The 11,837-nt window shown below is 37.5% G+C and overlaps 1 protein-coding gene across 1 annotated transcript in view; it reads right to left on the bottom strand.

Moving 5' to 3' along the window:
* LOC109840957 (enhancer of polycomb-like protein 1) overlaps positions 810 to 11,837 on the bottom strand; it is an 11,641-nt gene continuing 613 nt past the window's right edge. Inside the window, 12 exon segments of the mRNA XM_020409796.1 lie at positions 810 to 1,295; positions 1,690 to 1,911; positions 5,134 to 5,202; positions 5,302 to 5,352; positions 6,535 to 6,582; positions 6,741 to 6,821; positions 8,196 to 8,234; positions 8,495 to 8,560; positions 9,781 to 9,904; positions 10,765 to 10,867; positions 10,973 to 11,102; positions 11,790 to 11,837. The exon segment at positions 11,790 to 11,837 is cut by the window's right edge and continues 21 nt beyond it. Coding sequence (XP_020265385.1) covers positions 1,038 to 1,295; positions 1,690 to 1,911; positions 5,134 to 5,202; positions 5,302 to 5,352; positions 6,535 to 6,582; positions 6,741 to 6,821; positions 8,196 to 8,234; positions 8,495 to 8,560; positions 9,781 to 9,904; positions 10,765 to 10,867; positions 10,973 to 11,102; positions 11,790 to 11,837 — 1,239 coding nt within the window. The 3' untranslated portion in view covers positions 810 to 1,037.

Genomic DNA, 11,837 nt, shown 5'->3' with positions numbered 1-11,837 from the left:
AACTTTCTTGCATCATAGGAACTATATTTTTTCGATATTATTTGATTTTTACATATTCATTTTGTATCTGCATGCATATTGACATATATTCACATTTATATCCGTATACATACCTAATTTCAGCGGATATAGATGTTAGTTTACCTTACCGACACATATCCGTATCCATATCCATGATTAGTAAACGGATATAGATATGATAAGTATCATATATGAGCTATATCCAATCTGTTAACACCCTTGCACTGGTCAAACACCAGGTGAGGTATTTACTTGGTCCGTAGTAGTAGATCCACCTATGGAGTTGAAATAGAGACATGTCTCATCTGATCGAGTCTTCCTGTGAAGCAGTTGAAATATGATCAAGGTCATGCTCCTCCCAGAAAATTGTGTTTACTATACAAAAGAACCCATACAAAACTAAAATTGCATAAACAAGAATGAAAACTTGAAAGGCTATTGTAAATGTACCCTCACAAGCTCGTACAAGACGTGCATCCGAAACCAGCGCAAAGTCTTCACTCAGGCCCCGTTGAGTCTGTATATAATTTGTACCCCGACTTATTTTTATCAGACTAAATTTTACTCGACCAGGACATTCTCCATTATGTTAATGAAAACTCATGATTTATACAATAATTCACCGCGTTAAAAACCTGCTGATAGATTTTAACCAGATTCCCATTTAAGATTTACAATTGGCTGCGGGCGGGAGCAAACACGCTCCAATAAGAGAATAACTATTATAAGATTAAAAAAAAAAAAAACTAGAGGGACAACAGAGTGAGATTAGAGCTCAAAGCCTTGCAAGCCAAAAATGGGATCATGAATATTAATACAATTGGAGGGAAGGCAACAAATTGAGCCATAGCCTACAATATATATAACCAGTGAGCTTACCTTCAGTTCTCTGCCTCAGCTTTTGAAAAATAACACGCTTGTGAAGCATTTTCATGGCCCAACAGTCATCCCAACAAAAAAAATAGGGCTCGGTCATCCCTCTCGAATGAAGAAATAAGGCGAGTTTCGCAATTGAGTCAGCCATTTAGTTGGGGAGTTCTGGGACTTGAAGATACAAATGGTATGGAGCCCCGAATTCCAATTGGAGCTCCAATAACTGTGTTCCATCGATCAAAAACAATGCGCCCTCCTCTGCCTATTCTTCCATGGAAATGATAATTTGGTTCAACAGAACCATTCTCAATGGGTGGATCTGGCGGTGGCATAATGCCTGCAGCAGCCAATTTCTGTGGCTCGAGGGGTCTTGTGAACAAGAGAACTGGCTCAAGAGGGTCCTGCACCAGTTAACATAATTAGATAAAAAAATTATATCAAATTTGTCAATATAAGTACCTCAAACAAGTATTTTTTACATAAGAAGAAAAAGCGTGTCCAGTTTTGGTTACAACAGTGCGTCCTGATAGGATAAGATGTATAATAGTTCATTGGGTTAATTGCATATAGACTACCCTGTAGTAACATTGTTTTGCACTTACTATCCTGTAGTTTCATTGTTGCAGATAGATCCCTGGGTAAAATACTTGACTCTTTTACTTGCTGCAACAATAAAACTACAGGGGCAACAAGTGCAAAACAACAATACTATAGGGGAACTGTGTACAACTACTCAAAGCTTAGTAAACGAAAGGTTCCTAATGCACTATAGCAAGAGTCAAAGAAGCAGCATACCGCTCCATGGAGCCACCCATTTGGAAGAGGTCTCCGATTTAACTCTCGCTTCATTCGTATTGTGGAGCTCATCACCGGCTTGGAATCAGCGAAGCGCAGATGATGCATCGGAGCAGTTTGAAAATGTGAACGTGCATTTGTAGTATCATCTGAATCCATGAGATCATCCTCACTTGACTCAAACTTGGTAGAGAAATCATCTTCAATAAGAAGTGCTTCTTTCTGAAAGAACAGTTTATATACTTAGCAATAAACACAGAGGTTGTCTGCAATGAAAGGAAACTCCTTTCTTTTCCCTCGTTTTGATAATCAGACTGTTTGGAATCAAGGGGTGGGGTTGGGAGACATACAAGCCCTAAAACTGAAACTACATAAGATATTGATGAACTTAGCATGGTGGTTAGCTACACCGAGATATCTTTCTGAGTATTAAATTCTGTAAGTGAATCTAGTACAACATGCCGCAAAAAACCCGACAACCAGTGAACAACAATTCCTGTTATTGTCATTGTCAAAAATCAAGCAATGAATAGTAAAAAACTTCTTAGTGCAGGCCAGCGGGGAAAAAAAAGACAAAACCTTAAGTAAAATTCAAATCTAATTCTCCACACAACACTAGAATCCAAGAGTTATTAATAAATTTATCCACATTATAAGGGAAAAACGATGACGGCATTAGTAACATAAACACTGATGCATGGCTAAAGTATAAAGCACCACCAGAAACTCTAGAAAACTCAACACCAAAATACATTGATTTAATGCTGAAATCAAGATTATGTATAGGCGTTAGAGGAATTAGCTCTCTAGTCGTCAAAATGGCCAAATGCACAACCCAGATGATTCCGATGGATACAAAAGGTTGCTGCAAACAAAAACAACTAAAGCAAAAATATTATGAAGTAAAGAGCAAAAAATTCATTTGACCTATATACATTCTCCTATGGTGAAGCATGAGCAAAGCTCTATGGAGTAGAATCAACTACATGTTGGATAAAAGAACATGCAGTAGGTTGATATGTATCTTAGCCGTTTTCCTCTGGAAGTTGTATGCAGCTAGCCTAGAAGGTTTAGAGCCTTCTATAGTTCTAAGAAAAGCTTGCAGAAAAGGAGATCCAGATGGAAGATGTGGTTAATTTGAATCCAAGAAGTAAAGCAATAGATGAGCGATGTCAGGAAATTGCAAATACATGCATGTACTTTGAATTAACAAAAGGGGGGGGGGGGGGGAGGCAGAACAGGTGTTGTAATTGCTCATGGATGAACTATTGAAGTAAAATAACTTAGATTAAAAAAAAAGAATTTAAAGATAGAAAACAACCAGTATACATTTCGTTAGACATTAGTAAATTATTACCCCTTCCATTATAACCAAACTAGCCCCACCTGCCTTCTCAATACCAACCATTAGGAGGTGAAAATAAAAATTTTCCCAAGCTTCTCAAAGGGCTAGGAACGTACTAAATAGTCCTTTTCTGAATACCTGCCATAGCCTATACCTGAATCTCAGATTCTCACAATCCACCCCAAACAATTTGCCAATGGAGCTAGTCCTCAATAGGCGAGACAACAACCATGTTAAAATCATTTGTGTTGATGTCTGATATCACACAGTCGAGGGGGTTGCGGTTCTGGTCTTCGCTGGCGGCGAATAGGAAGAGGATGAGAGATGAGACCGACTCTTCCTCCGACTTTATGCCCGATCCTTAGACTGGAATTCCCGATCCTTCTGCGCAAACAAGGAGAAACCCGTGGGAGGGCGGGGCTCATTTCCCCCGTGGTACCTCCGACGGTCAAGTCAGCTAGCGGCCTTGAGTGGGGTTTGAGGGAGAGTCCCTGGGCCATTGAGGTCCTTAGAGGATACTCTTTGAGAGTTATTAGTTCTTTTTCACAAAGATAAAAATCAGAGCTTTAGTGAAGTAGCAGCAGAAAAGATGTACCTCCCCCTCCTTTTACCTTCTTTCATTCCTTTTATAGCCCGTCGCCTCTGAGAGTTTGACCCTTTGGCTTTGACTATGCACAGGAGGCGGTTGGGGGGTCAGCAAGCAGGCTGCTGAGTCGTCCTTCTCATTTCAGATGTCGGCTGACGATTGGAAGGGAAGTCATTTGAGTACAAGAGAGAAATGTCTGCTCAATATCCTGGATTTGACAGATGAGGCAAGGCAAAGGATAAACCAGCTACTTGGTCGTCCTTCCCCCTCCAGATGGAGGCTGGTGATTGGAGGGGGAGTCATTCGAGGCCAGGGGAGCATCATGGTGATCCCTGGGAAATGACTTGTGAGTAGAATAAGCGGCTTATGCACGAAATTTGTCAGAGCGGAGATCTTGATGGGACTGATTAATGCTGTAGCGTCGATTGATATTTGAAGCGAGCTTAGCTGGATCTCATCCCCTTAGTAGAGACGGGTCGGTTCGTGAGTTGTATCTATGATTTCTCGACCCGACAACCGAGTGAGCTTCGGGTCGAGTGTATGGTCGAGACGTCTGCTCGAGAAGTCGTCTTAATTACGGGGACCGACTGATCCCGCACTTCGAGTCGGTAATGATGACCCTTGGTCAAAAAATGACTCGTCTGTTCGGTTGGCCGATAGACTTGCTCTTGGCTGGGCTTTTAGGCCTCTAAGCTAGTTTGGACCATGGCTTTTTTAAGGTTATGCAAACAATCTTTCGGTATCTTCATCTTTAGATGGTAAATTACCATAACAATTTGAGAAAAGATATATTTATAAGCAATCCTCAAAAGGCTTGACAAAGATCTAGTCCTCAAGCTTGTGAGAAAAGATGTTGAAGTGTTTACGTAAGTAAATCATTTGATTGAAGGAATATTTAAGGAGAACATTTATTTATAGGTTATTTGTAATCATTTTGGTACATAGTGGAAATGAGGGGAGTATGAAGATCATGGATATGAAGTAAAGAATGAGCAGACAACGTGATTTGGAATTTGGAAAACTAAATGACCTTATAATACCACATTTATGTTCGATAGAGGAGATGATGATATAATATCTTCAAAATGGATAAGCTAAACAGCTGAGAGGAGCTTGATGCTTTGAAGGGAGACTAGTAAAAGGCAAGAGAAGATTCAGGGTTGAACTCAGGAAAGGTACTAAACAATCCTCACTGAATAATGATTTGACCATTAAGTTGTGCCTTCAAAAACAAGCTCCTTTGATCTTTAAAGACACCATTTTAAAGCTTCACACTTCCCTATGCCAAGTCAACAATTAAAGAACCACTCCTAGCCGGACAGGCCACACAATCCATTTAGAAGGTAAATTTAGAGGTTATTTAAAAAATGCATTAAATAATTTTACCAGTCCAGGACTGCAATAAGATAGTACAGTGAGAATGATGAAGTTCTTTCTGAAAGATATCTTATTCTGGATATACATCAGCAGTGTCAACTAAAAAAAAGAGGGAAAAATAAAGAAAAGGGAGTACCTTATACTTGATTTGAATCTGTTGAAGGCTGACCTCGTTATGTATGACCTCTAGCTTTTTTTCTTCCCTCTGAAATTAAAATTATTATATATATACTGAGATTATTGAATATTTAATTGTGTTTGCAATAAATAAATCTCAAGGTTAAGTAAATGTAATCACAAGAACCTTAATCAAAGCATCCAACATTACTTTTGCCTGGCCTAAGTTGCGCCTGACCTGAAAATACCATTCAAATTGATGAAGATAAGCATAACCACAAAGTATGGTTTAAAAAAGAAAGAATAATTTCATCCAATTTCCAATTAACTATGAGGAAAAGAAATACAAATCAATTCAGAAAGGCATCAGTGGTAGTGTTGTCTTCTTATCATAGCTAATATAAAAGAATATGAGAACAACAACATCAAGGATTATAAATAAAAAAGACAAGATGACTGGCTTAATTAATTAACAGGCAATAATCAACAAACCCAGTATGTAAGACAGACTTCACAATTCAAGAACTACATTATGAGGAGTAAAATGAATCCAGACAAGCAACATAGTTATAACAATGATGATAAGAGAAAGTAGCGAGCAATAATCCACAAGGTTGTATAGATTTCATCAAAGCATGTTTATGTTTGTTCACTTTGGACTTCCAAACAAGAAGCTGGACAAGCCTGGAAATATTGCACATTCCAACGTTCACGTTTCAATGTCTCAGGCCCTTAAAGATCAAATCTTTATGTTTTCCCATTGTAAACCAACTCTCTTTCTGTATGCCTGAACAAATGTGGATTCATTGTTGATTATCATTCAGTTAGATTATGAGTTCATCGTACACCAACTCTAAATGCATTTCACATCCAGGCAACCAGTAAGAATTTTTTTTAAACAATATTAGATAACCCTCAGTGACCTTAGTTAGCCATTCCTTATCCCCCAGTACTATGCACATTAAGATATACATATGTGATTTCAGTCATTCCACACTAACAGTCTTTCTGTTTAGCAAGTAGAACACATAGCAACCAGACAAATAGTAAATAGCATGAAACAACAATTTGCCATCCACGATGTAAGGCAGATATTTATAGAAATTCATTCCACGCGAAAGTTAAAAAAATACATGAGAAAGCACCTTAACACACATTGGCAGGTATATTTTATGTAACAAACAACATGAACAGATAATTGTTAAGAAGGTCCTTCTTCCCACAATGGACGAGAAGGGTATCATCAGTCAGGAGTTTACAAGTGTATGATGAATGCAAACTTTGACTATCTTCCTAACTAGAAATAAGTAGAAAAATGTGTGGTTGCCATCTTAACAGCTTCCATCAAATAAAAGTGATGTCAGAGACTGAAAATGTAAAATGTGTTGCAACATCAAATAAATGAGAGTCTAGGGTCTACCTGGCGAAGTTTGTCAAATGACTGAACATTATTCTCCCTTCTTTGCATCTGCTAACAAATTTTAGGAATTAAAACATTATATAGATTATTATAGCTTATTTTGTTGCCACAACAAAGAAAACAATGGAACTCTTGGCCGATGATTTTGCAGCAGGCCAGCAGAGCAAAGAACATTTCCAATATATAGTAACTACTACAACACTTGCCCTTCTTGTATGAAGCCGGTGAGCTTTCTCCCTTGGCCTAAACACATTGTATGGATTTGTATCATTCACTGGTGGAGGAGGCTGCAAAGAAAATATTCTTAATTAGATCAAGCAGCTCTTCTACAACGCCAAACATGTATAAAGATCGTAGTGTAGGGAGATAACAAATGTTAATAAACTGGTCATCTAGACAATAGACAGAAAACAGAACTAAGATTAAATTAAGTGATTAGTTAAAATTTCTCAATTTTGATCACTATATTATGAAGCTCCATTTTATGATATTAGCACAGACATTAGCCTTAAAAATTACACATTATAAGCTAGACAGGTTAAGGGGCTTACTGTAAGAATACATCAGTAAGGAAACAAGGGAAAACAGTTTGATCCAAGAGACCAATGTGTTAGGCCTGGACTATCATGTTAAACTAGTGAATAATATTGAAAAAGCATTCACATTAAGGTCTCAAGCACCATTTCCAGAGATCATGCACCCAATCATTGTAGTGATTTACTATTACATTCTTATTAGTACCATTACTAAATGGATAGTAATTGTAACACAATCTTAAAGATCCTCGCCAAAACTCCGATGTTGTAGTGAGGGTTGAGGGATACATTTTTATAATATAACATGCCCTAGCGGGTGGAGGGCTCTTTAATGGGCCGAAATATGGACTCACGGAGCTGCATTTTTTTTAAATCCGCTTAGAAATTCGTCGTCAGTAAGATTCTATGATACCATCTTAAAGGCCCTGCTTGCCACTACACAAAACTCCAAAGTTTTGTAGAAAGGATTGAAATTTGAGTGTTTAAATTTTTATACTCCTCACGCGATATAGATAAAAGAATCCGTCTGAAATCTGTTGCACATATCTGAATTAGAAGTTAAGGCCAGCTGCTTAAAGTTCTTATATGGACACAGAAGTTGGGTACGCGCATATGGGCCTGCATTGTTCTGGCCCAAATCAGGCCCATGAAATCCCTCAAACAAATATATGGGAAAAACAGGGTAAAGTGGCTGAAATTTCAAATGGCAACAGAAGGATCATGTGGTTCCGCCAATTAAACGGACAAGAACATTAAAAAAAGAGGCTTCTACTTCAGGAAGTGCGATAAATTGAAATTTATTACCACAGATACAGTAATGATGACATGTCAACAGGTAATTTGAAGTAAGTATTCATATGAAAAAAATAAAGTACAACCTAAACACTCAGAAATACTATCAAATAAATTTAAAAAACATGTAATAATACCTAATGCCTGTCATCAAGGTTTAAAGTAAGAATTAGATCAATAAAATGATCAAACTCTTTGCTTATACTGCAAAACGACCAAAACCTAGGTAATAACATAAAAGGTGACCAGTACACGCATGTAAAGAACAAAGAAAAGGAGGAAAGAAAAAACAATTATCTTTCTTCTATTTTCCAATAAGGTGGTGGAGCTGACCTGCAAACGCCGCAGAATTGGCTTTTGCCACCGTACTCGCTGATAAAAGATAAATAACACATGAATTAGTACCCTATCTGCAACAGAAACTATAACTTCTACCATTATTGCTAAAACAAAACTAAAGTACAACTTTGTGTTAGAACTGGAAATAGCTGCCATAAAAAGAGTTAAAACACAAAAGAAACGAAAACGGAAAAGGAAAAACACCTTTTATGAAGTAGAAAGTTACCAATGGTTGCATGATACGCAAATGGAATGGAATACAAGCAGTTAAACTATAAAATATGGAAAAGTACCTTTGCTTTCCAGTAGCTATATGCAGACTGAAAAACCGCAAATCTGATAGAATATGATTGCAAAGCCTACAACACAAGCAAACATTAAATTGTTATAAAGAAAAAGGATAGAGTTAGTCAAGAAATATGTAAAATATCGATGCCAAGACATGGTTATCATGTGATAAGTTGATCATGCATGTATACACATAAGAATGGTTATAAAGGGCATGTGGAGGTAACACATTTTGCCAAATGAGCTACCAAGAGATAGGTTATTGCCTTATTGGCGATGCAGTCATCACCTAAAGCTAGATAGGTTGTTGCCTTATTTGCAATGCAGTCATCACCTAAAGTAGGTGGGTTTCAATACTCTCATCCAGCTCTTTTGATAAATGAGGTGGCAACTCATATACAATATCCCCTATATACACGAACACACATAATATATGTAGATACATATACACTTTTCGGGTGTCAATAATTCCCGTTCGGACTGCATGATGCATTTCCAGATTGCAAATCCATAATTCCATATCTATACTCGTAAGGCAATCTAGAAACAAAACGATGCTGATTACATGATCATGATGATCAAAGGTTCTCAGCTACAACTTAACCATGCAAAAGCATAAAAAAAACAAGGAGGATTTAACCATTTTTAGATAATTTGGTGATCACCTAATGCATGCGTAAGGCATGTCAAAAACCCTTAATTTCCTTTCTACACAGTTTTCAGGTAGCATATCACATCTAAAGTATGGGTTCTCAATTTGGAAGAAACATTATCGAATTTAAAGTTGAAGTACCTGCACCTGCATACTTTTAAAAGGAATCAAGCTCAACCCTCTCTCCCTCACTTGGAGGCATCAATGCCCGAAAATGCAGCCACACACACATGCCCATATATGCTTGCACACAAGAGCTAACACAAGCATGCATGTTTATCTGACAAATATAAAGTATAAAGGCGCATGCATGTGCACAACACACATGGAGACCAGGAATGCACACAGAAATCATATTGAAACACTCATGCATTTGGCTAGCCTGATCGTTTTGCATACCGCGGACTTCTCCCTACAGTGAATGATGATTCTCAGACAGAACAGAACTGAACAGAAGATATTCTGTATTATTAATCGCCAAGGTAAGCTAAACTTTATCAGAATTTTTCCAGGAGATTATATTTAAACACAGTACTGAAATTTATCAAAGAGCATAGGTAAATAGATTAGGTTATAAATTCATCATGTATTTTGTAGGCTCAGAAAAGAGAACAGTTACAAAATCTTTAAGTAGATTACCTCGGCTGCAGCATCAAGCTGTAAAAGAACAGGAATAGGCACTCCTAAAGTGGGTGTTATAACACCTGCCCTTTCCCGAGTCTTGTGATCCAAAACCTCCAACTTAAACAAAATCGTTTCAAACCTGAATCCACAAATGTGCAGGATTACAGTGTGAAACCAAACTGAAACACATCAGAAAACTTATTTAGAAGGAACGCATTCCAATTTTAAAACAAAAATGCTATGGCTAATGTTGCTCCTGTCTTGAACAATCTTAGCTAGTACTATAAAAGAAACACCAGCATTGCTGCACAAGAAAGGTGTTATATGCATGACCATATCATACAGATACCGCTCTGTTCTATAAATACTTGGCAAACTCCTAGTGTGTTGTCCATATTTGCGACTAAAATTGGATATATAAAGAAATCAGATGCTTATAAATATAAGCAACAATTTAAAAATTTCAACGAAAAATGAGTACCATTTTGCTAAAGAATATACTACCAGAATCTTACCCTAAAGTTATTGAACGTGCACCAGAGCCATACTGTCATGGTACCAAACTATCTGTATGAAGGACATTTCCGAACATAGATGGAATATGCAAAATAATATGGCTTCCATAATGGACGATATACTGCTCTATAATATTGTCAACAGCAGAGTGAATCAGAGCAAAGCAAAGTGGGAGAATGGACATTTGCTTTATCCAACCCTCGCCCTCTGATAAGCAGATAAAATTCGGGTTTTAAGCCATTCATGCTGGCTGTAAATCTATAAACTGAGCTGAGTGCTTCTTACTACAGCTTTACACTGAAGTAAAGTGTTCTCTGGGTTGTTTCTTCTAAATCAGGGATTTAACAGGTCTTTTTAGAGATTTTTACAATAAGGGTATGCATACAAAATTAAGTAAGTGTAAGGATTTCATTTCCAGCATGCAGTATATATTTAAGGCAGTGTGAGATGCCCCATGACGTCAGTTTAGAATTTTGACATTACTTTTCAGGTGAAAGAATCTTTCTTTCGTTGTTGAAAGCTTCAAGCCAATCCTCATCCTCGTTGTCCAGATCATACTCAACAAACTCTCCAATCTCAGTCCTCGCTGCATGCAGTTAGCAGTGATCATAGGATAAGCACCACACAAAAGACTACCTTAAATCTTCATTAACTAGTTCCTCTCTAGGAAAAAAAATAATAAGTGACAAACCTCCTCTTGCATGTACATAGGATGCAGGTTGTGCAAAGGTGGGGGGATAATCTCTTTCATATGACTCCACAACATTGCATTGTGGAATAGGTATCTCTTGTGAATTCTTTCCACTAGGAGGTTGATTTGCCTATAAGATGAAAACATTGTTAGTTCAGTCATTTTTCCCATCAGATATGTGCGCTATTATAAATCTCTCAATTATCGCAACCATATGCATAAAACTAACATTCAAGCAGTTGAAAATTCATATTCGAAGACATAAAGATATTTTGTGTGTGTGTGTATTAGTGCAAATGCTTGTTAGAAGAAAAATACTGAAGGCAGCTAAAATGGGCAAGCAAGAACAATGCAAGAGCAAATGTTGAAGTACTCAGACAGTACCAAAGACAAAAAATTTCAAACTCTTCTGCCATCTAGAAGTCATGAAAGGTATACCAAAAGAATTCAAAAAAAGATTAGGACATCTCAACAACATTGACCTGTCACCCACATCAACTCATAAGCTTGTGAAACTTAGAGAAAGATATCAATGATACAAGTTCCAGCCATCTAACGCATTACCCAAGCTTAGTGCCACAAAACGCATGGAATGTAAGAGGCATTAATCTCAACCTCCAATCAGGTATGTACTCAAATTACATTCAAGATCATAAAAATGACTAGAATATGTTGTTCTCCATATATGTCCGTAGCCAGTGAATTCAAAATACCACAATAAAGTGATGGGCATGAGCAGAACACATTCCTCTATCAATTCAAACGGCTAAATCAGAAAAAGAAGCATGGTTACAAAATGCACGAGAGATGGCACTACCTCATTGTCGACCTGTCGGAACAGCTGGGAGTTCCGAGTGGAAGCTCC

This window comes from Asparagus officinalis, chromosome 5 (genome assembly GCF_001876935.1).
Source record: "Asparagus officinalis chromosome 5, Aspof.V1, whole genome shotgun sequence".
NCBI classification, from domain to species: Eukaryota; Viridiplantae; Streptophyta; class Magnoliopsida; order Asparagales; family Asparagaceae; genus Asparagus; species Asparagus officinalis.
This window is presented reverse-complemented; position numbering and strand designations above follow the sequence as displayed.